This window comes from Alosa pseudoharengus, unplaced genomic scaffold (assembly GCF_046254945.1).
Source record: "Alosa pseudoharengus isolate Yale_2024_CS ecotype anadromous, Long Island Sound unplaced genomic scaffold, YU_APseudo_1.1 YU_APseudo_1.1_scf_12, whole genome shotgun sequence".
NCBI classification, from domain to species: domain Eukaryota; kingdom Metazoa; phylum Chordata; class Actinopteri; order Clupeiformes; family Clupeidae; genus Alosa; species Alosa pseudoharengus.
Window position 1 is genome coordinate 6,553,569 of NW_027468587.1, and position 26,097 is coordinate 6,579,665.

General features: G+C 42.7%; 1 protein-coding gene across 2 annotated transcripts; it reads left to right on the forward strand.

Annotated features, from left to right (window-relative positions):
- On the forward strand, positions 1-25,834 carry bcl3 (BCL3 transcription coactivator). Of its 2 annotated transcripts, none has more exons than XM_076279921.1 (10): positions 1-199; positions 363-1,070; positions 2,560-2,689; positions 16,055-16,163; positions 20,668-20,875; positions 23,008-23,096; positions 23,334-23,411; positions 24,031-24,198; positions 24,569-24,686; positions 24,789-25,834. In XM_076279921.1, exons 2-10 carry the CDS (start codon positions 473-475, stop codon positions 25,250-25,252), a joined length of 1,962 nt encoding a protein of 653 aa, XP_076136036.1. In that variant the 5' UTR covers positions 1-199; positions 363-472; the 3' UTR covers positions 25,253-25,834. The 2 variants fall into 2 exon arrangements, with proteins under 2 accessions (XP_076136036.1, XP_076136035.1); XM_076279920.1 differs by having other exon boundaries at positions 1-195.
- Positions 25,835-26,097: the final 263 nt, after the last annotated feature.

Sequence of the window (26,097 nt, forward strand, 5' to 3'; positions counted from 1 at the left end):
TTGACCGTACGATGAGCGAGCGAGGTGGTTGACTTCCCTGCGCCTCCTCCTGCACCTAACGTCACTCAGACTGTCTTTGGAAAGTGTCAGAAATGAAAATGACCGTGCAGTTTTCATTCTGCTGATAGCGTTTGCAACCTTTATGCACGTGCTGCTGTTTTAAAACTGATTCAGTGTTTCAGGATGACATTTGAGGTAGGTGCGTTCCATAGTATTCTATCTTGGAAAATGTTTATCATTTCACAAATAAGCTCTGGCTATTATTAGAATTATAGGACATTTGATTGACTAATTGATTGCTCTGGATTGTTAGAATTTTTCAGTGCGTTCAAACTGCACTTATATCTTTCACTCTCATGCAGATGGAGTTTACAGATAATTCCCTCACCTGGTTGTTACCTTGCGGACCTGGACATTTTGCACTGGCGCGAAGGAGCTGAGGCAGACGAACGGGGGACTTCAGTGTCATCTTATGATACGAACTGTCTACATGCCCCAAATCATGACAATGAGTTGCCAACAGACTTTATCAGCGGCACCTCTGGATCTACGGACCTCGACCAGAGGACGTGAAAGCAATGTTGACAACACAGCGAGTGACAGTGCTGAAGTGAAAGCGGAGATACCGGTAAACCAGCGAGACTGTATTAATGGATCACGGACCGCTACCCCTGCTCCTGACCATCAAGTACTGGCACTTAAAATGACGCCACATCTTAAAGACCGTACAAGTCCGGACAAGACTGTTGGTACAAACAACTCAGACTCTGCTTTTGTCCAGGTTCGCGTAAAGCCCGAGTTGGTTGCGGACAACTCAGTTGCTGCTAAATCACAGGACGCATCAACTTCAAGGCTTCCCTTCAGGAAGCGTCCGTATCCTGGTGGATCGGAGTCTCCAGCTCAATCAAGCCCATTTTGCTCAAAAGATTCTGCAAACGGCGCAAAATCTCCTAAACTTGCTACAAATGTATTGAAAACAACCGACCATTATGAAGTTCAGGACGCGTTTGGACGTGTAATGGCACAAGACATCATTAGTGGTTCCAGGCAGTTGGACCCCTTACTCCTCCGTGAGTTTCAAGTTGTTTAATGATGGAATTAAGAGGAAAACTGTAGCATGATTCAATATTAAAATCACTACCTAGCCTAAGCCTTAAAGAAAGAAGCAGTTATCCTCAAAAATGTTTGTCTGACTTTTATGGTTCTCATTTGCCCACACACATACACGGAGAGAGAGAGAGGGGGGGGGGGGGGGGGGGGTTCTTTCCCCTAAAGAACGTGAACAAAAAATAGTTACCGTGGCATACAGAGAGGTGAGTCAGCCCTTGGAATAGAATGCAGTTGACAGATTGCGCAGTCATGGCTTGTCCAGACATTATGAAATTGTCCGAGTTAATATGGAACAAGCTGTGGTAAAAGGTCAAAGTGAGGTTCCCTGCTATGAAATTTGGGCCCTGTGACAGACAATAATTGGTAAATACCAGAAATGGATGCTCTCCCCTGCTGTGCTGGGCCCTTAGAATACCCCACCACCCCGCTTTTACCTAGTCCAGCGCATGCTTTTATTCAAAATCAATTAACAACATTTTATTTCACACCATTACTTAGTATCATGTTGCATGTAGATGTAGGTTGTTTTGAGTCATAAAATTAAGGTAGTCTAATGTTTCCTCAATGGACTGAGGAATTTGTGGGGGGAAATCCTGTTCATATTAAGTTGATTACTGTGATGAATGATTATTCTATTATATTTTTGGTAATATCACAAAACACTTCCTGTAATTGCAGGAGTGTAAATTCATTTTGGCATCAAGTTGGATTCCAAAGTCTAGTCATCATGTCACACCAGCCATCCAAGTGACAGGTTGTCAAAAGTGTAACTTTAGCAACCACTGTAGCTTAAGGTTTATGAGGTTTATGGTTGTGGTATTTGGCAGACACTTGTCCAAAGTGACTTACAGTATATGAAAACTATATTAGTTAAACAAATTATAGTGTTATGAGTTCTTATTTACTCTGGAGAGATTGTGGAAGTCAGATCAAGATGAATGTGAATATGATGAATTCGTAGTGTTCAGTAAAGTGGGTGTTATGGATTGAGCCGTACTAAGTGGTGGATCCAAGCTTGTGGTGGAGTCAGTTTGAAGTGTTTTTTTCTGTTGTGACATTAATTACCCCTTTTAAGTAAGCTCATTATGTACTATATTCACATTGAATTTGATATTGTTGACACTATGACATGTCAACATTAATGCATGAGTCCGTAGAATTAGTTAGATTCTTCCTGCTTTTAAGATGGTGTCCATAAAGCATTTTGAACCTAACATGGCAGATATTTGCATGGTTGATGGTTGACCCTCCCGTTGACGGTTGACCCCATGATCTGGATACTGCTTATGGCTTATTGGGATGATGTCTCATCAACCAAAAGAACACTACACTACAGATGCAATTTAATTACCTCAGCATTGTAGTAAGTGTCGTAAATTGAGGTAAACTCTTATGTTGTGCAATGTCTAAGCTCTACATCCCTACTCTACTCTACTCTACTCTGCCCAGGTCCCTGTGCATTGGCCTGGTCTGTCGTACCTCATGGACCCAGAACACCCCCCGCCCCCTGGCAAGTCCAGATGGAACGGCTGCACGCTGATGTTGCCCTAGCCACACACCAAGACGATGATGGAGACACGTACGTTTTTGTTTTTTTTATTGAGTCCACATTAGCTTTTTGTAAAGGTTTTGCATGTTTTTGAGAGATTCTCTCTCTCTCTCTCTCTCTCTCTCTCTCTCTCTCTCTCATACACACACACACACACACACACACACACACACGCACACACACATGCTCATACTGATTACTGATTACTCATACTATTAAGACAAATACACTTTCAACGTTCAACTTTTTTGTAGCTTGTTTGTAGCCTGACATCACCAGGCTCACTCACTTCATGAAGAGAATCAGGGTACTCTCCATGGGGAAATGTTTCCAACCCTAGCATAGTCTTTGCATTACCTTTGAAATCATTGGTTCAGCCTAACCAGGCGTTATTACTACCATTTACCACTGCCACTTTAAATTTTAAATCTAACGTCATCCCCTCGCTGATTGGCCCACCATCCTAGTGGCTGAGGGAAACATAAGCGCATCGACAGGAGCCAGAGTAGTAGAAAATGAGCTGAGATACAGGAGCCAGAGTAGTAGAAAATGAGCTGAGATACAGGCGGGCAGGGCCAGGCTTGCATGTTTGTGCAGATGTTCAAATTCGGACACTTGACTAAACTTCACTTATTTTGTAACACAGTATATATATTATATAACAATTACATTGTTATACAATTATTGTTAATAATGCACAAAACAAAACATGCTCATTGGTGCAACCAGTGCCGCCACTCCCACCACGCGCATCACACACAGTGTGTAGGGCATCAAAGGACAGAGGGGGCACCAATATTTAGCCATTTAGTAGCTTTACTGCAAACTGCGTTTCAGTCTTCCTCGAGAGCGTTTACAATGTCAAAATGCACCAATATCATGCACCAACAACATGCAAGGATGATACTTTTTGGGTCCTCTCCACCACATAACAGATTTAACTTTACTTACTCCACTGAATTGGGAATGCATCTTGCGCGCGCAGGAGAGAGACAAATAGAGTGGCAGATTTCAGCTGGCTTGTCATTGTGTATCTCTTTTTAATATTTGAAACTTTTAAAAGGACATCATGAAAGCAACAAAGACGAGGCTACAGGAGGTTGCGACTTGCAAGGTTATCCCGTTCCCACTACTAAATTAATGTTTAAAAACACATAATGGTCTATAAATTATAGGCCTTTTATTATACTTTGGGTGTTTGAGTTATCATTTAAATGTTTTAACAATATAAGATTAATCACAATCAAGGGGGGGGGGGGGGTGGCACCACAAAGCAACTCACTTAGGGCACCGAAATGGCCAGCAGTGGCACTGGGTACAACTCATGTGTAAGTGCAGGGCCGGCCCTGACATTGCTAAAGCCCTAAGCAAGATTTTGCTTCATGTGCATATAATTATGATGACATATCACTCAGACTTGTGTATCTCTGTAGAGACCGTCTCCATTTTGTCAGACACAAAAACCTTTATGAGCCTGCTGTGGCGAATACAAGTGGGTTTTTTGTTTTTTTTACATGCATGCTTATGATTACATTGTATAGTTATTACCAAATGCAGCAGTGGACTGAAGTTTCTCATTAATTAGGCTAACAGGCTACGCAGGATAGCACTCGGTTTGATGTGACAGAAAGTCACTTGCCACATGGTCTTGCAGCATGTGTTAGTAGCCTACTTGCTGACTGGAGAATGATTTATGAAGATGTAAGCCAAGTTGTACAGCCATTCAAATGTCAATGGTTAGACATTTAATCACTCTGCCAATAGACGTATACCTTATCTAGAGCTTTCATAAGTTCTGAAGCGTATATGTTACCATGGATGGATGGTTGCCTATGCTTGCTTCCAGCTGTGTGTATGTATGTCTGTTCAAGTATGTGTGTGTGTGTGTGTGTGTGTGTATGTGTGTGAACATGTGTGTGAGCATGTGTGTGTGTGTGTGACTGTGTGTGTGTGTGTGTGTGTGTGTGTGTGTGTGTGTGTGTGTATGTGTGTGAGCATGTGTGTGAGCATGTGTGTGTGTGTGTGTGTGTGTGTGTGTGTGTGTGTGTGTGTGTAATTGTATTATTTGTGTGTACTGTATATATGTGTGAGAGTGGGTGCTCCCACTGTACAAACAGGGTCAAGAGGACACAAAAAAGTATGCACTGGCTGATGTGAGTCAAAAGACTGACTGAGCGTCAGTTGTGGGATCATTGTGGGTGTGGGTGGAAGTCTCGGGGGGGGCTTATACAGATATTCAGGCTAAAGTGTGGAGGATGAGTAGGTATAGTGTGAAGGCCACAGGACACAAGTCTTTCACACATGGATGCCTTCACTCTTACCTTAACCATCAAACAACTCCCACATGCAGCATCAGGTGGTATCAGAACACACACACACATGCACTCTCTCACATGAGTGAAACTCTGAACTATTTGTAAATACCATTGGTTTTGCATAAAGGGTATGATTGTTACACATCTGCTCAGATGCAGTAATGTTGCATTAATGACAGAATTCACATACTATACATTGCCTTGATTTTTTTTTTCAGCTGAATTTTCAAAGTAATTGTTTGTGATTATGTTTGTGGTGAGTGGTTTATTGTATGGGGCATTTTATAATGCCTCTTGCACAGTGTTGCATACGCACACTAGGTAAGCAAGCAATGTAAAGTACATATACAGGTTGTGGCTCAGTCTTCTTGCACAGTTGTGTGGAATTGCCCAGGTTCATTTGCTGGCAAACATCAACTTGTTAGAGGTTTTTTTTTCAGATGAAAACTGAAAAAAAAAAACTTCAAGAGAAAAAAGAGTAAGATAAGAATACATACTCTCGCACACACACAGGCGCACACACACATTTACACAGACATACACATCCTACTTGCGTCAGAGGGCTCTTCATCCTCTCACCCTGTTTGGTTCTCAGCGCTTCGTTAGCCCCTCACTTTCGGGAAAACTTGTGCGAGAGCGTGCTCGTCTGGTGACTGCGGTTTTGTTCAGGTGTCTCTTTTCTCTCTCTAAAGCTCTCTCTTTTTCTTTGTGTGTTTTTAAATGAATGGGCTCAAAAACCCAAACATCCGCTTCATACTTCCTCTTTTACCGCTTTCTCGCAGTAGACTAATCTCTCCCCTCTCTTTTTTTCTCTTTTGTTCACTTACTCTATTTCTTTCTCTCTCTCTCTCTCTCTCTCCCTTTTCCCCATTGAATGTTGCATATTAAATTACTGTCCCATCAACTAATACCTCTCTTTTCAGCCCTTGTCTTGCTTTTTCTGCACTCTGGGACTGCATGTGGGACAGCATGATCAGTGGTCCTCAATTCTGATTGAGTACACTTTTGTGCAGCAAATTGCTCCTCAAGGTCTAGCTCTAGCAGTCCTTTCAATGTATGTAATAAAAAAAACTGTAATTGTGAAACAATTATGGGGGCTTGAACTGAACCATAAACAATTAGATCCAATCAATCAACAGTTTAATTCAGAAGCAAGGAGGGGAGGGTTTTAGCTTGATTGGATGTTGAGCTCAAATATCAACTCGCCAGAATCAATCACTGCTGACCCTAGCTCTTGAGTGAGTTCAGGCAACTCCCTTCAGGGGGCAGATATACTAAGATGCAGGACCAACATACTTAAAAACTTGTTCCTACTGCTATATTCTTTTTTTGAATGGTTGTACTGTATGCATTGTTGTTGTTATGTTGAGTGAGTTTAAGTGCTAGCTGTGCAACTACAGTAATCCCTTCTCAGGGATAATGTCCTTGACCTTTTTTGCCATTGGCGTCTATGGCAGTCCATAGAACCGCGTGGTAAGAAGTTTTTTAATCTGGCAGAATGGTTTGGCCAAACATTATTTTCACCAAGGTTCATGTCTGCAACTTAAGCATTCTAGCGCCACCAACTGGTCAAATTTGGAGGTGCATTTACACAAGTAACACTTGAACTGTATGGGCATTTTTATACAATTATTGTTTGACCCCTTTATGGGCTGTGCAGTTTAAATTATTTTTTTGTCTTCCACGATGGTCTTTTATGATTGACCATGTCAGAGTAGGCTGTCAGAGAACCATAAATTCTTGCCACTTCTTGGTCAAGAGAATGGTCACATTACAAGATCATGTAGCCTATCGTACTCGTCGCGTATCATCATAGTTTCAGTGCCAATGCGGGAGTCGTAGGAGAATACCCAAAAAGTCTGACATGCTAGACTTTTGGTCGTGGAGTCATGGAACGTCGCAGACAATAAATCACTGGTCGTTGAATAAGTCACATTACAAGATGTGTTCTTCCTTCGGCGTTGTTCCCGACCTTTCATATTTAGGCACTACACTGGAAATTTGTCAGCTACTACAAAATCTTGTGAAATTTTGTAATCTTCCCAGGCCATTAACAAAGGGGTAGGCAAACGTTCAGAAAGCGTATCCCCTATGGGCAGCTTTGAGGCTAAAAGTCGACCACTTGGAGTTAGCATTCCCTTGACCGCCATTCTTTTTGGCGTCACTTTGACATCAAATAATGTTACATCTGAAACCTTTATATGAACCTTTTCTACAACATTGTGTGACTAGCGTCATAACCTCGTAACTCACTATACGGCTCCGTAATAAACGTTTTTCCAAAAGCAATGCTAAAATGATGTCATGAGCATGAGACTTTGTGTCGCACAGGAGAGATGTAGGCCTAACCATATTCTCTGGATAAGAAACTCGAAGGCAGGAGGAGGTAGGGTTGCCACATTTGATTTGTGAAAGTCCGGGACATTCATTGCCGCCGCCGGTTTTAAATAATAATTTATTAACAAATGCTACAAATGTTATACTGTTTAACTATAAATGGTGCATTCATTGTCACTTTAAGGTTGCTGAGTCTGTGTATCTCTTTTTCTTCACCGCTGGCCCTGACTTTGTAGGCCTATATCCTCCTCCTTCTCGCGCCCCATTTTATCAAACCAAATCGAACCGAAATTTCTTTTTTTTTACTAGGCTACCCTCTTCAATCTGTTGCCTATACCGCACGCACTCACTCTCTTGGGCATGCTTGCTGCGTGCGGCCGGTAGTTGTTAGATGATGCTGATGGTTAAGGTAAACTTTCGTTTCGCAGGTCTGCATTACAACCAATCAAATAAGCGCATGCCTGCCTCCGACAGCAGGATACAATCAAGATAACTTAAAGGAGAATTCCGGTGTGATATTGACCTAAAGTGTGTTGAAACATGATACCGAGTGTGAACGTATGTCTCATAGCTCACCTCGGCTTGTGCCCTGCACTCAGAAATCTGGCGCTAGTTAGCCAATGCTACCAACACAGTGTTTCGTTGTGGTACCTCGGGCATCGGCCTAGCCATGCAAATAAATCACTGTTTTACACCATTTACGATGGTGTAAAACAGTGCTCCATACTTCATTGGTAGACTTCCAAGGGCCTTGGCATTTAAAACAAGACATGGAGAACTTTGAAAAAGTACTGGTAGTTTATTTACAAGATGATTTATACAGACAGTACCTTAAGGAATTTTACCGTTCGACGCCATCTTGAATTTAGTCACGATAAGTCGAGCGACGGGTACGAACGAACAGGTATGATAAGGGATCAGATTCCAAAAATAATTCAGTGGAAATGCATGGATTTAGTTGCTTCCAGTAGCAGCAACTGGAATCCATGCATTTTCACGGAATTATAGGTGACCTATGAGTCATACATTTACACTCGGTATCAAGTTTCAACACACTTTAGGTCAAAATCACACCGGAATTATCCTTTAAGAGAAATAGTAGGATTGCAGGAGCGGAACGTAGGTTTTATTGAAAGTGAAACTAGGTAATACTTAAAAAATAGAAGTGCCTTTGCACCAAAAAACGGGACATTTGGTGTCCCGGGAAAGATTATCAATTTTCCGGAACAGACATTAAAAAAAGAACCAGAACGTGTGGTAACCCTGAGGGACAGACCATGGGTAAGATTTTTAGAAAAGCCTCGAGGGATAAAAAAAACAATTAAGTGATGTTTTGTTGGGTTGGCACTACGGTCAGAACAAATCACCACCAAAAGCTGCACTCGAACTCGGAGCACTCTGTACATTATCAATTTTTTTTTTTCAGGGCTGACCTAGCGTTCATGGGCATCGGAAAAACCTTTTTCCCAGTGAAAACGTCATCATTCCGCGTCATTCACGTCACGTAATGTGTGAGTCAGAGGTCGGAAACTGGGGCTAGATTTTGCTAACAGAGTTGCCCAGTTAGGGGCTCGTCATCACTTTTGTCGTCACGTTGTAGGATGTAGGCTAGTTCGTTTGTAGTCCATGTGGCTTTTCATGTCCAACAGTTTTAATGTGAACTTGGGAATTTGCCGTTTTTGTCACTTGAAAGCTGCATATCTTTCTTTCACAAGCATCTTGCACTATATTTGAAGCAAATACAGTTGTTTATTTAGGATTAGCGAGCGTTAGTTTGTTGTGGCATCCGTGTTCGTCACACATTCCGACGGCAAAGCACATGAAAACTCGCTGTGGGAAAAACAAAGTAATCATGGGGGCGGTCCTTGTCATTCCCAGGTGCCATGAATGCACCAAAAGGATGTGCAGAGAGACGCTGACCAACAGGAAATGGGTTCAAATTGGCTTCACTTGTCTTTATTGAAGTCCTATTGGGTAGTTGTGTCAATTTCTTTTACTGTCTATGGCCATTAGGGGCACTGCAATTAGCACTGAATTAATTTCAGCTGATTTCAGCTGTTGATGAGTTTGGATTTAAAACTTCATTCCTGTGTCTGGTGTGACTGTGGAAGACTCCAAGGATGAGACAAGTTGTCATGTCAACCTAATTGTCCCATAAATTTGGCTTTGAGAGACACAGAGCCTCTGTTGCTGTGTACTTGCCTTCAAGGGGCAGCCGTGGCCTACTGGTTAGGGCTTTGGACTTATAACTGGAGGGTTGCCGGTTTGAATCCCGACCAGTAGGAACGGAGTAGGAACGAAGTGCCCTTCAGCAAAGGCACCCTAACCCCCTCACTGCTCTCCGAGCGCCGCTGTAGCAGGCAGCTCACTGCGTTGGGATTAGTGTGTGCTTCACCTCACTGTGTGCTCACTGTGTGCTGAGTGTGTTTCACTAATTAGGATAAATGCAGAGACCAAATTTCCCTCACGGTATATATACTTACTTATATAGCCCAATACCGTTACCAGAGGTGCATCTCCTAAAAGTTGTAACTTTGCATGGAGTTGACGCAGACTGCAAGTACTGTGACTGTGGTCAACTTGCCCTGGGTGTTGATAGTGTGCTTCAGCAGCCTGCTGTGGGTAGTAGCAACATGCTACTTTGCTGACTGAAGCTTTGTAAATAAACTCAGACATATTTTTGGTTACAATGACAAGGTTATTCAATTGTACACTGTCTATTTTTCAGTAAGTTTTTAAATCAGCACTTCGCCAGCAAGCAGTACTTTGTGGGCAGTTGTTGGGAGTTTGCTCACTAACATAACATAAACTGGCTGGAAGACACCACACCAATAACCTCAGATGTAGGTTACAATAATGAGATTGTTGGAATATACTGTTTTACAAAATCTAAGCAAGAAGGCCAAAAAAAAGGCCAAACAACTGTAATGTACATTTAAAAACAGTCTGAGTTTACCTCTCCAACTACCGAGTCTGTGGTGAGCTACGCAGACACAGGAGACACAGAATTGTAAAAGCTTTGCGGCGGTATAGAGGCAATGGCGTCGAGTCGAGGCAGAACCATCAGCCTGGGGAGTGGTCCAGATCAACCATACGAACTTACAATCTCTAAAACTATACACTTTTGTGTACATTTGCGTACACAACTGACTGTGTTATGAACAAGACCTTTAATCAGTCTCTAGCATAAACATGATAAAGCAATGATTGATGAACTGCACGATAACTACAAAGTTTGAGAGACAGCTTTGGCTGTACTTCTTTCAAGTACTGTTGCAGCAATTGGTGTCATGATAACCTCAGTCACTTGCAAGTCAGCCTGCATGTTTGTCTTAAAGAAGTCTTCAAGGTAAAAGCTTAATTACTGTTTTTCATTGCAGCTTTATTAAACTCACTCATCAAAAAAAAAAACAAGTTTAAGTAATTCATCTCTACCCAATAAAATCCCCTTGTGTGGTTGTTTGTGTCTCAGCAGCTGTCGGTTCTGGCGAACTATATGCCACAGTGCTGCGTTCGCGTCACGCTGCCTGGGGTTGCACTCGCACGTAACTCTCGCTCGACACAGCTTCCCTTTGTTTACTGTCAGCCGATGGGCGTGTGAACTTCGCGCCTGACCACAGGGGAGGTGAGGCTTGCGCGCACCTCTCCCGAACAGGATGCCGCATCTGCGCCATGGTTGCGCCGCGGCCACCGCTCTTCATGGGCCTCGGGGCCGGGGCAGAGCGCTCCTGCGTCACACCTAAGGCTCAGCCCCAGTGTTATCTGGCCCTGTGGTCTCACTCTGACAAAGCCACTTCCAGGAACCGGAGAGTTCAGAGCAGGATTTCACAACAGAACAGAAAGAGATAATGAGAGTAACATGGGCAGACATAGAGACAGAGAGAGAGAGAGAGAAAGAAAAAGAGAAGACGGTAAGAAACAGAGAGATAACATCAGAGATAATAAGATGAAGAAAGGGTCATATCACTGAGGTTTCTGGATGAGAAGTGCAGAAAGAACATGCTGCTCAAATGTGGGTCACAACTGTAACCCGCAAGTCCCATCAGTCCACCTAGACTCCAATGCACATCGGATTTACCAGGTAGCCTGGCTCTTCTTGCCTATGTATAAACCACGGTTAATAGTCTGGACATTACGCTATTTGCTGGGATCATGGTCTGGATGCTCTCTCTGGAAACTTGCTGGGCCATTCTAGCCCACAGCAAGTGACTAGTTAGGGTGGCTAAGTGCAACGATATTTATTTGATACGTAGCCATGCTAGTGCGCATCGAAGAGCAAGATGAAAATGTTACTTCATCATGAGCAATGGCATTGTTTTCTGACAGGCAATAGGGTTTTGGGTAAAGGTGAACATTTGTCGTTGGTGGTGAAGTTAGAAGTAGGGTAATCCCATACTGGTCATTGTTGGTTAAAGTCTGGTCCATTGGGTCCAAAAGTAACCCGAGGTCTAAGCCCAATAGGATGCAACGACTGTAAACAATTCCCACTGGAGCAAAGCCAGGCTCTGTGTCTGGTTATGTAGATATGAAAATGAAAGTCAACACACTGCTCCCACTTAAAGGGGTGGTTCAGGATTTTGGACATAAGACCTCATTTCCAAGTAAGCAAGTGTGATATTTTTCAGTGGAGACCGTTTTCAACACGTTTCATCCAGTCCTTCTAATTGCAGAGTTCGCAGGTGCTAGGCTAGCGCAAGTCAACGGTATGTGCTAGCCTGCCACTAAAGACAGTCTTACCCACTCCAAAGTACACCCGAGGCAAATTCCAGACAATCGATGTAAATGTCTGTGTTGATAGAATAGTGTGAGAAATACAACTACCCTCGCATCGCGTTGCAATAGTTATACTTTGATCCCTGAAGTTGGTAGTAGTCATTTTGCATCTCAGCGGCGGACTGATATTACCAAGGCTACTACTAGGTATCCCCATTGGAGTGCGCTTTACTGTTTACTTTTCGGCGCAGTACTACTAACCAGAGCAAGTATAATTCCGCCGCTGCTAAGAAACTAGTCCCTCAAAATGTAATGCGATCGTTGAAATGCAAGGATAGAATAACGTTAGAAATAACACTATCAAAACAGACATTTACATCGATAGTCTGGCGTTATAATTTATTTGCCTCGGGTGTACTTTGGAGGTGGTAAGACTGTTTTTAGTGGCAGGCTAGCACATACCGTTGACTTGCGCTAGCCTAGCACCTGCGAACTCTGCAATTAGAAGGACTGGATGAAACGTGTTGAAAACGGTCTCCACTGATAAATATCACACTTGCTTACTTGGAAATGAGGTCCTATGTCCAAAATCCTGAACCACCCCTTTAAGGAACCTCTTTAATAAATCAATGAATGGGAGCTATAGGGGCAGACTTCTTTCTCATCTCTCCATGTTGCTTTTTTGAGTCCAGCATCTGCACTTATTTGTGGTGTACTTACTACTCTTTGGATGTCCTAAGCCATGTGGGCGGTGGTAGTGTAGTGGTTAAGGAGCTGGGCTAGCGTGCAGTAGCCTGTAGGGTGGTGGTAGTGTAGCGGTTAAGGAGCTGGGCTAGCGTGCAGTAGCCTGTAGGGTGGTGGTAGTGTAGCGGTTAAGGAGCTGGGCTAGCGTGCAGTAGCCTGTAGGGTGGTGGTAGTGTAGCGGTTAAGGAGCTGGGCTAGCGTGCAGTAGCCTGTAGGGTGGTGGTAGTGTAGTGGTTAAGGAGCTGGGCTAGCGTGCAGTAGCCTGTAGGGTGGTGGTAGTGTAGTGGTTAAGGAGCTGGGCTAGCGTGCAGTAGCCTGAAAGTTGTCGGTTCAATTCCCGGCTTCCACCGTTGTGCCCTTGAGCAAGGCACTTAACCCCAAGTTGCTCCGGGGACAATGTAATCTCTTGTAATATAGCTGACATATCTAAGTCACTTTGGTCAAGAAGTGTCTGCTAAATGTAATGTACCAGGACTGTATTGTGAAAGTAATTTTAGTACTTAGTAGAAGACCGACTCTCAGCTAATGTGGGTCGGTTCTAGCTCATCTGCTCAGCTCAAACAAATGCAACAGTCTTTTACTCACATCATGTTATTGTTCTCATGCAGATAGCCATTAAGGGAAGTTTTATAGTTTTTAGCTATTTCAGCACTGTGACATGAATAGGTGTCTACTGACATGTTTGCTGAAATGATGAGGGCAGGGCCCCGCAAGCACACACACACACACACACACACACACACACACACACACACACACACACACACACACACACACACACACACACACACACACACACACACACATACACACACACACACACACACACACACTCTCACACATACACACACACACACACACACACACACACACACACACACACACAGAGCAGAGGTCAAGTAATAATGAACTTTTGCAGAAAATGGCAGCGGAACATTCAGAGTTCAAAGCTCAGTGTTGAATCATAGTAACATGAACAGACCTCTTCTGACTTTGTTGAAGTGATGACTTGTGTGGCTGTAGTTGTTTCTCCTATCATGCACGCACACACACACACACACACACACACACACAAACACACACACACACACACACACACAAACACACACACACACACACACACACACACACACACACACACACACACACACACACAGAAGAGGTCATTGGAGTTCGTTGGAAATATTCAGGCTGCATGCTACCCTATCCACTTTACTTGTTTTCATCAGCCCCAGATGACCATCTGATTATGAGATCATTTACCATCAAAGCCACCATATGTTATGACAGAGAAGTGTCAATGGTGACGGTGCAATTTTACTTCCTGGCAGACCACAGGCTTCATCACGTCCACCTTGGCTGCCCAACAGCCTTCTCATATCAATGGGCCACATCACTTTCGCTTCCTCTTTTTGTACTATATGTAAACCTCATTTCATTTTCAAAATAAATGGACACACTTTTTGTGTAGTAAGTCAGCATATACTCCCCGGTCAAACCAAAGGGCCAAGACAGACATTGCAAGACAAAAATCCAAAATTATGTCTAGTTTCAGCACTTTGTAGTGGTTGTACTTGTGGTTTGCAAAACTCACATAACAAGTTTAGGATTAACTGGAAATGAACACGTTCATATTCAGGAATGTCATGGCGAGGGCTTCTTCCTACAGTTGAAATAGCTCGGCAACAAGCTTTATTGGTGGGTTGAATCAAGTGCAGGACTCCCGTCGGTTTTCCTGTTATCTGTTGTTTACATTCCTTTCGATTTTGCAAGCAGGTAAATACGGTAAGCAATCTGGTTATATGGTGCCGCTTACTTCCTTTTGGGCAGATGGGTGCTTTATTTAAACTATCTAGGACTTTGAAATGTAAGAAGGTGCATCACATTTATTGGAAGGACCTTGTTAATGAAAAACTAAGCTGAGTCTTACCTGATGCACAGCATCCTCGTTGGCATGTGCCATTCAGTTTGCTTGCAACATTTTGTGGTGCATGAGCCATACCTGTTTGTCCATCAAAATTCCCCTGTGAAATAATTGTCCCTAGCTTAAATGAAAGCATCAACTGAATGTAACCTATACAATTGCATAATTAAAACAAAAAAAATTGTGAAATGTTGAGGAAGGTATATCTCTGGCGTTTCAGTTGTACACATCTGCTATCTATCTGTGTAGATAAAAGTGTACTGAGAAATGACCTGTGATGGGTTAGCTTGAAAGGGGCCACAAATCATCAGAAGGGTTTCCTGCCTTCCTGTGTGAGTACCATCTCCTGATTTATGGTAACCGTTTTCATGGGGAGTTTTTGTTTTCTGTGTTTGAAGGATCTGAGAAAAATAGAAAATAAATATGTGAAAAGCCCCAGTGAAGGGAGAGCCAGATTGCGATTATAATAATTATTATTCAAAAGAGAAAGAACAGTGCCATTGTCCCTGAAGACAGGAAATGACCTCAAACCAGACTAGCTCTTACTGGAAGCAACCTTAAACTCACACACTCTCTCTCTCTCTCTCTCTCTCTCTCTCACACACACACACACACACACACACACACACACACACACACATGCATGAAGAGATCAATGTAATCAGCCATACATGCACAAACAGTTCACACTAGCATTATACAGTCACACACCAAGTCCACAGGTATCCAGGTATCCAAAGGAACACACGCACACAAACACACACCCACACACACGCATACACACACACACACACACATACACATACACAGATGTACTTGACTGAGTTCTTCCTGGTCCCAGACGTTTTTCCTGTGAAGCTTCAGAGCACATTGACGTGCCCCACAAGCTTCATGATATGATAACAATTTCCTTATAGACTATACTGTTCCGTTTATGGCAGCAGATTCACACAGACATTCTACAAGTACCTGCCATGCCTTGTCCCACTCCAGCAAAAGGAGGGGGGGGGGGGGGGGTGTGTGCCTAAAGTGAGACGTAGCCCTGAGATTTTGACTGTATACAACTTGTGATAGATGTGGGGGTTGCTTAACAGACATTTCATATGTGAGTAGCGATAAAGAAAATATGTGCCCTAAGTGTGTCTTCTGATTGTGACATTTGCACTTTTACTTCATGTATTGTTAATGATTGGGCATTCTGAATGTAAAATTTAATTGATTTGAAGAACGTAATTTTGTAAGTCGCTTTGGATAAAAGCGTCTGCAAAATGAATAAATGTAAAATGTAAATGGAAGAAGTTCTGAAAGTGAATCATTAACCTAAATGACCTACTTAAAGGTAATTATTATTGTGTTTTTTAGGCCTCTTCATATAGCTGTGGTCCAAGGTCAGGAGCAGATGGTCCACAGACTGATACACATTCTAAAATGGGCGAAGAAAGATGTGGACATCTACAATAACATGAGACAGGTAAGACACAAACACACACACACACACACACACTCCCCCCCCCCCCGACCACACACACACACAAAAGATATGTCGGATAGTATCTGACTGTTTCCTAACCAAGAAGGAAGTTGTTGCCCATTTCCCAGTAATCACTGGACCAATCACCACTGCTCCCACCCCTACCACACTCTTGGTCATTACATAAAACCCAGTTCTTTTATGACAGACTGTCCCTGCGGCAGACACCCCTTCCTCCCCTTGAACAGGTTTGTGTGTTTGTGTGTGAGAGAGAGTTAGTGCTGGATGGGGACAAGAAACTTGTCAGTTCTCCCTACTTCTACATCTCATTACATTCAAGTCCTTAGAGTAATGCTCACAAGTGTCCCAAGCCCTGGGATTTTCTCTGAGTCTTCATCTGTGAGTGAGTGGCAGCAGCGCCTGTCATTCATTCCGCCTGTGATGCTAGCCTTGCATGTCTGAGGCCTAACCTCAGACATCACCTCAGCCCTGCCTAATCTGCACACAGAGGCCACTTACCAGAAGTAGCATCCTTTTTCATCCCGTCAGCTCTCTCTCTCTCTCTCTCTCTCTCTCTCTCTCTCTCTCCCTCTCTCTCTTCCCCTCCTCTCTCTATCTCTTCCTCTCTCTCTCTCTGGTTTAGGCTTGTTATCGTACTATGCTGTCTTATAGCTAAAAAAAGAAAATGCTGGTTGACAGACCTCTTTCACACAGTAGAGTTCACAAAATGATAACTGATCAATATCCAGATTGATTTGCGTAAGGGATAAGGGCTGTAGTGTTGGCCAACCATGTTTCCTCATATTTGTTGTTGTCTCATTTTCCTTTCCTTGTAAAGTTGAATGGAATGAAACAGCTGCAACAAATGGTATAATCTAATAGACCATCTGCTATCTGTTCACTGTCCCATTTTTCATAATGTACAACTCTCCTGCGTTAGAAACCTTAGTAAAGTAACAAGGCCCCGTTGCAGTTGGTAGCAGTAGCCATTTACCACTAGTTTATGGTTTGTCCCCACAGTCGGTTGCAAAGCAAGGTTGTTTACATATTTGCTAGACACAGTCCTTCCCCTTGCGTCTGCCCTGAAATTGAAATGCAGAATGACATTTGAAATGCAGAGTGGCCTTCCTGTGCCCGTCACCACTGCAAAAGCAGCTTGCTGTCTGTGCTCTTAGACAGATGTTGTTGTATGTGCACTGTAAGACAGCATGAGAGGGACACATGCGGTAAGGTTGGCACTGTTAGAAATATTAGTGCTATTTGTGTTTTTTTGCAGTGGAATTGTTACAAGGAAGCTAATTACGATTTTCTCAGGAAAGATACTGTGCTTGTCACTGTGTGTGTGTGTGTGTGTGTGTGTGTGTGTGTGTGTGTGAGCATGTGTGCATGTGCCAGTATGTGGGTGTGTGGGTGTGTGTCATATGCGAATGTACAGCAAACAGCTGCACTGGGCCTGTTCACTTTAGTATCCTCATTCCGCGAAGTCACATGACCGGGTTGTTTCTCAATATACCTTTGGTTGAGGTTCATTGGGTAGAATAGGGACTTTCCCTTCTCTCTCACCCTCCCTCCCCTCGCTTTTGCATCCTTTTTAATGTTGTCTGTCTATCTCTATCTTCTTCCTCTCTCTCTCTCTCTCTCTCTCTCTCATACACACACATACTGTTGCAGTAGTAATTTTGTAGGCCTTTAATGAAGTCATGGTTAGCCTTCTTTGCTGTTTGCATTTAAAAATGTAATTATTTATCTCCAGGACAAAAGTTTTGTCAGTTTTAAAGATGTCATGATCATGTCAATCCTTCACTAATTATAGAATCAATGTTTTTTTTTAGGATCTCTGAAAGTATTTTTCTGGAGTATTCTGTAGTTATTGTCTCAGACGTCGATTGTATTCATTACTACTTGCACGCTTATTACTTTCAACAATGAAGCTTCCTCATGCCTTGCCCTTTTTTCTTAAGTCAACATTGTTGGCGTCTTTATCCTTGTACTAATCATGTTTGTTTTTCTCTTTCTTTCTCTTTCTTTCTCTTTCTCTCTCCCTCCCTCCCTCCCTCTTTCCGTCTCCATTTTTGGGGGAATGTAAATCTCAGGACAGTAAGGGAGACTGAAGGGATTTTCCCTGAGTAGTGCCATGTCCCTCTCTCTCCCCTCCTCCTGATCTGCCCCCCAGGCATTTCCTCTGTCTCTCACACCTTCTCGTCCTCAAATGCTCTAGGACTCTTTTTTTCTTCTTTCCCCTTTTCTTTGTTTATGTTTTTTTTGGTTGGAAAGGTAATAGGTAGAGTAGGTTATCGTAGTGCACTGATACTTCCCAGTATGAGTGTGCATTACAACATTTAAAGAGATACATACCAATCTGACCATTGGTCAACCTGGTGTACTTTATGTGTCAGTGTGTGTGTGTGTGTGTGTGTGTGAGAGAGAGAGAGAGAGAGAGAGAGAGAGAGAAAATGAAACTGTGTGTAACTTTGCAAACATGGATGTGAAAGCACACATGGCTCACTGTTATCTATCACTATGATTCAGAGCGGACTCAGGGAAATGGGAGTGCTGTTTTCATAGGAAGGGAGGGCCAGCAGAGTTGTGACACAAGAGGAATTTCTTCTGCCTCTTCCTTGCTGTTGTTCTGGCATTTTTTTCACCTCTCACCCTTACTGGAAGAACCTCCCTCCCAACACTGTTCCAATATAATAGAAAACTACCCTCACTGCTGTTGCTTCAGAAGCGAAAGTCATTGGCCTTTTTTGGCAAGTAAAACCCCAAGGTCCTCAGGCACCGGGGGTTTCTCACAGATTTCATTACGACGGAAATTCTGCTGGCATTGTATAGTAGTTCTTGGATATGATCAAAATCTTCCTGTTTTAAAACACATGTTAAGTGCATTGATTTGGATTAGATCCATAAGAAGTCACAAACAGTTTCCCTCTTCCCGTGGAAAAATGCTTGGTGTATATGCAAATTAGTTTCATTCTACCAGGCATGGTGCTGAATGTCCTGCCACCGGATGATTTTGACAGCAAGCCTCAACTACTCCTACAACTTTTAACATAACGTCCAAAGCATTATGATTCCTTATGATTTACCTGCAGCTTTGTGTGACCTCATACAATCTCAATGACCATTCACTATTGTATTTGTTCTGCCTCATGTTCTGCCTCATTCTCATTCCTTATTTGTTCTGCCTCATTCTGTTCAATTACTATATATATATAGTAATTAGGCATTTTAAAAGGTCCCAATTCATATGATGCTCTTAGCTCTTGCCAATTTGGTGTATGTTCTTTTTATATACTCTACTTTGCAGACACAGGTTGATTAGAGATTACACATTTCCAGTTGCATTGCCCTACAATCAATCAAGTAATCTTTTCAGTTCCCATATCCCTGCTGCTATGGTCAGGTGGCCTACTGGTTAGGGCTTCGGGCTTTTAACCGAAGGGTTGCCAGTTTGATCCCCGACCAGTAGGACAAATGTGGGCGGGAAAGTGGTTGAGCACTGCTCTCCTATGCCCACATCCACGGCTGAAGTGCCCTTGAGCAAGGCACCTAACCCCTCACTGCTCCCCGAGCACCGCTGTAGCAGGCAGCTCAATGCTCCGGGTTAATGTGTGCTTCACCTCACTGTGTGTTCACTGTGTGCTGTGTGTGTTTCACTAATTCACGGATTGGGATAAATGCTGAGACCAAATTTCCCTCACGGGACTCAAAAGAGTATATACAGTATACTATATAAAAAATACATACGAACACACATACATAGACACCCTTTCTCTTCTTAAACCTGTCTGGGTTTGTTTTGAGTTTTTATCAGTGGACTTTGTATCAGTGGATTGCTAAACCTGTGCAGATAAGGCCGTTAAAGTACATTATGTCATCCTTCGTGGGGAAATCCCATCAGTTTGTTGGTCCTAGGTGGACAGGGTGTCCCTTTGCTTATATGTGTAGGCCCACTGATTTTGTTGTGGTGACCTTTAGCCTGCTAAACTGGTTCCAGGTCATAAGGGCTCTTGTGACGGGAATCACGAGCAGGAAGTGGTTTGTCGTTTCAAGTCTGAGGTATACGGTGTTACTTCTCAAGAAAAACAAATAGGCATTCTCAACAGCTAAACTGACGCATGTTGCACAAAAAGATGCTGTTTTCTTGTGTCACTGGCCCATGAGACACATGTAGTGATCCATATATACTTTAAAATCCATCCCTCAGTCTCATGAGACACATGTAGTGATCCATATCTTAAAATCTATCCCTCAGTCTCATGAGACACATGTAGTGATCCATATATACTTTAAAATCTATCCCTCAGTCTCATGAGACACATGTAGTGATCCATATATACTTTAAAATCTATCCCTCCGTCTCATGAGCTTGTCTGTACAGTAAATGGGAAGTACATCCTGACATCACTTATCTCTCTCTATTTCTGTCTGTCTGTCTTTCTGTCTGTCTGTCTGTCTGTCTGTCTTTCTTTTTTCCTGTCTTTCTTTGCTGTTGTTCCCTCAGACTCCACTGCACTTGACTGTCATCACTGGCAACGTGGACCTCGTGAAGGCTCTGCTGAGGGCAGATGCTGACCCTGGTGCCCTGGACCGCAATGGTCAGACCACTCTCCACCTGTGTTGTGAATACAACCAGGCCTCCTGCCTCTCCGTCATCCTCTCCCACCCCTCTGGCTCTGTCTTGTCCTGGCTGGAGACCCGCAACTATGAAGGTGAGTTTGACAGGCCAGAGGTATCCCTTTGGCCCCAACGGGTTCAGTCGTTCTGAACATGCCAGCCACTGTGTTTTTGGGTGCCAAGTCCCCATTAATGGCACTGTTTCCGGGGCTATTGTGTCTAGATGGCCCTCAAGTTGAAATACACTATATGGACAAAAGTATTCAGACGCCAGCCATTACACCAAAGATTCTAGAGTGGAGCTCTGTTCTAGCAAACAGGAAGCAGAATTGCAATTCGAATTGTGCACTACCCTGATTTCCACAGGATTTTAGAGTGTCTGTTAGGGGTGTAAAGGTGAAAATATTCATACCGAAGCGTTTAGGTACAGGGTGTTAGGTCCACCACAAATGTGTACCGAATGTATCAAATGCAGTGTTTAACATTAATCAACAGTGTTTTTTCTGCTCGCGGACCATTTTCTAGATTCGAGTTCCCACACAAACATATTTAGTGGCAGACCATATGTCAGTTTAGTCAATTAACATAAAAAAAAACGTTTGACACCTTTTCAAAATACTATGTTGTGCATCAGCAATATTGTCAGTGAATTTTAGGTCAGCAGTACCTTACTGTACCGAAAATTAACCGAACCGTGACTTCAAAATCGAGGTACACACCGAAAAGTAGTGACTTTCCTTAAAGGAACCGTATGTAAGAAATGTATTTCAATTAATCATAAAATGGCCCTGATATGTCACTAGACATTAAGAAATCATGTTCATTTACAATACTTATATCACTGACAACAGTAGTCCAGCCAGGATATTGTCGTATTTATTGTTGTATTTTAAAAAGTGAAGTTGCAGCCCTCAACTGATGTTGATGTTGTGTTTTGTCATGTCATGTTGTGTTTTGGCCTGATGTGCCACCCTCCACCTATCTACTAATCACGAAATCAGCAGTGTTTCGGCATCCGGGTTGGCAACCTCGAGTCGGGGGAGGGCGAGGGGATACACCTCTCTACAGTAATTTGAAAGTGATTGCAGTACCAGTTTTGGCCACAATCTTACATATGGTTCCTTTAAATTAGGAATCCTTTTAAAGGGAAGTGAATGAAATGAAATCAAGGAAATCTGTGACTGCTGACTGTGAGTATCGAGCCAGAACCCAGCAAGTAATTTGAGGTTTGGTTACTAGAGTCAGCAAAACATGTGACGTGTGATGTGTCATAAGACAAATGTTCAGTCAGTATCAGGTTGATGGTTTCACAAACAGTTTCATTAGGATGCAAATTCAGAATGCATTTTCAGTTCAATTACATTTTATTCATATTTAGATATTTTGCAGATGCGTCACAGCATATTATATTAGCAAAAGCCCAAAGGTTTTCAGTAACAGTGCAAAAGAGTGCAACAGTGCATTGCCCAAGCTTATGTTATGATTTGAAACAGAATTATGGACATCTAGCTCAATTCAGGTATAAGAGCCTGATCACTGTGACTGTTAAATGAATGCAGCTGGTTATGTGTTATGTGCATGGGCATAATTGTGTGTATGGAGGGATAGAATGATTAATGTGACTTTGATCTTGTGTTCCTGGGTGTAAAAGGAACGGAGCATTTCCTGTTTAGCGAGACACGCTAGGGCAAAGCCTAGTTTCCCCATGGCTGGCCAGAAAGCCCCTAGAAATACAAATCGCCCCCTCAATTAAGGGGTTAGGTGTAGGCATGTGTGTTTCTCTGTGTGTGTGTGTGTGTGTGTGTGTGTGTGTGTGTGTGTGTGTGTGTGTGTGTGTGTGTGTGTGTGTGTGTGTGTGTGTGTGTGTGTGTGTACTGTATAAAAGAGTGGGGTGTTGGGGGATATAGAGAGAGAGAGAGAGAGAGAGAGAGACCTAGAGAGAGATAGAGATGTCATCATTGTGTGTATGTGTGTGTGTGTGTGTGTGTGTGTGTGTGTGTGTGTGTGTGTAAGAGTGTGGAGAGATGAAAATAAGCCACACAACTAAACATGTCTTTTCAGGCCCGTTTGAGGCCCGTACATATCACAGATCAAAGGAGTGTTGTCTCTGTGCCCACCTCATACACTCTCCCTCGTGAGTCAGAGCGTATTTCTGCACATGCTCTTTTGTGCACATGCTCAAGCTCCAGCTAAACGGCCACTGAGCGATATCCCTATCCACCCACAGGGCTCTCTCCTCTCCACCTGGCTGTTCAGAGCGGAAACCAGGAACCGGTTAAACTGCTGCTGAAGAACGGCGCAGACATCAATGCAGTGGTAAGCTACTGACCCCATCTCTACCTCATCCTCCCCATCGTCCACCAGACGTGTCCACCCCATCCCCGTGGTCTTGGTTTTATGCCAGACTAAAGTTTTGGGTTTTTTACCAGTTCAGTGACTAACTCTGGTCATGTTTTAATTTCTCAATGCTAAAGCCACAAGCAAGCCAAACTAACTTTCAGTATGTCTCTGATGAGTCAGCTCAATTGTGTTTTTCTATTGTTGTTCCACCAGGACAACAAGAGTGGTCGAAGCCCACTCATGCATGCGGTGGAGGCCAACAGCATGGAGATGGTCAACCTCCTCATTGAGGTAGGCATATATTTCTACAAACGTCAGTCTGAGTAAATGAGTGTGTGTGTATATGTGTGTGTGTGTGCGTGTGTGTGTGTGTGTATGTGTGTGTGTGTGTGTGTGTGTGTGTGTGTGTGTGTGTGTGTGTGTGTGTGTGTGTGTGTGTGTGTGTGTTTGTGTGTTTGTGGATGAAGGGGTGAAGGAGAGAGAGACTGTCTGTCTAGACAATAAATTCAGTGGAATACGGGATGCATTGTAATCTGTCAAATCAGATAGTATTCTATTCCACTACATATATCTACAGAACAGTAAAAGTTGTAAAACAAGTTCAGTGCATACTCACTATAGACAAACATTTGACTCAGATAAACAATAGATAGATAGATAGATAGATCCCCAGGGGAAATTCAAGGTCTCAGTAGCATACAGACAATACACACACATTCACTAACAGCAGAAAAAGTAATTAAAAGTATATAATATAAAAACACAACTAAGCAATAAGGACAGTAGAAGATAAAGAATATACTAAATATACTAAAATACAAATTATACTAACTAACCCTAAATCAATTCTAAAAACAGTATCCACATCCACAATTCATTTGGCGCCCCCTTGTGTGATCCTTGCATATAGTGTGGCTGTGACGTAAATGCCCAATCCTACAGTGGCAACACGGCTCTTCACAGTGCCTGTGGTCGGGGCTACGTAGAGGCAGTGCGGACCCTGCTGAAAAATGGAGCCGACAGCAGCCTGAAGAACTACCACAACGACACAGCAGTCATGGTGGCAAAAAACAAGAGAGTGAGTGGGGTGGTTTATTCAAGAAAGAGCTGACTTACTATTTTCAATCTGGCTCATGAGCAACTCTTCTATTCTTATTGCCAAGTCAATAGCAACACCATGTGGACATACTGTCATACATTCTGTCATACATTTAAGATAGTAATTCTAGACTCTCTACCCATTATCACAATACCTTTAAGTGCAGCACTGTTTGGTTTCTATCCTTTTTTTAATCACAAAATATATTATTAGACTCTTGAAAGCCAGTTCAAGATGTTTTTTTGTTTGATTGATTTCTATCCTTTTTTAATCGCAAGGTATATGATTATGAGACTCTTGAAAGCCAGTTCAAGATGTTTTTGCTCAAACGTCAACATTTTATTTTCAGGTCACAGATGTGCTCCGAGGGAAGGGGTCACGGACCATACCGACCAGAACTGACATCCAGAGTTCTGTGCATTCCCCTCAACACAATACATCGCGTCCAAAGCAGTTCAGCATTAATGGTGAGCTAGCCTGGTTAATGTAAACCTCAATGACATTTTCTTTCCAGATTTACCCACTCATTCTAGTACTGTGTAATACATATTTGTTTACGGCTGTTTTAGGGTCTGCATCTCCAAGGCTTGTTGGATGTTTGCCTGTGGCTTCCCAACACACAGGCTCTCCTTCTCCCTTCACGCCGGTGACACACTCTCCTCTTGGCCCAGCAGCAGACGGTCTGTCGAGCCGACAGTCTTCTGTCGAGGTCAAGGAAAGAGTGTTACTGCAGAAGAACTTGGGACATCACAGTGTGGTCCGAGAGAACCACTTTTCTCCATGGACGCCTCAGTCATTCTTTTCCTTCTTCCCGGGCTACACACAACAGCTGAGCTCACAGATGCCTCCTCATTCAGTGTATCCAGCTGGTTTACCTGGACTAGTCTTGCCCAGTGGCCATCCTCCACAGATTCCATTTTTTCCAAGATCTCAGATTGACCAGTCACGGTCCTCAAGTCGTAGCAGTGACCAGTCGGATGTATCTACAATGAGTGTGAACAGTGATAGCAAAGGGGAGAGCTGCCTGGACTAATCAGCTAAAATTAATATTCCCTTTTCGTGACAACTGAGGTTTTCAAACTGACTTAATTTTTGAGTGAAGATGTCCTGAAGAATGCTTTGAGAACAATGAACAGTCTACACTGGTTTTATTTTACCCCCTGAGTATGTGATTGGATTCAATATACAATGTACTTAGACCATGCAATTCCGTAATTGTAAATAATGTAAATTTTAAACAAGGATGCACTGTCTGATCATAAAGCACAATAATACCCAAAAAAACCAAAATGCATGACCAGGAAATTTTTTCTTCTGATAATATTGTTTCCTCCTTACTCTCTACCAAATACAACATTTTCAGAGGGTACAATAAAGGGTATAGTTACAGTATATGAGCCATGAAACTAGAAGAATGAATGTATATGTTTTAACCTACAAAAATAACTCTTTTTGCATGAGGCAGAGGTACGATGAAGTCAAAGAGAGGGAAAAGTCTTTCAGCTTTATATAGAGGCTACAAAATATTTCAGGAACTTTATGTTGATGTGAATGTAGAGTGAGTGCACCAATATGTAAACCACCACATTTTAAATATAGCATTTTTCCCTCTTTGCATGTTGTGCGTTCTTTTTGACTCTGTAGCCTACCTTTGACTGAGAGAGTTCATTTAGCAAAAATAAAAACATACATAGGCTACAAAACAATACATACACACATTTTTGGATATGCTATAAAGATTGAGTTTAGTTGCTTTAGTGTGATTTGATTTATTATTTACATTATTATTAAAGTAATCAAGGATCTTTGGTGAAATGTTTACATATTTTGGATTCTAGCTCCACCCACTTTAGACCAAATTTGAACTCGTCTCGATGA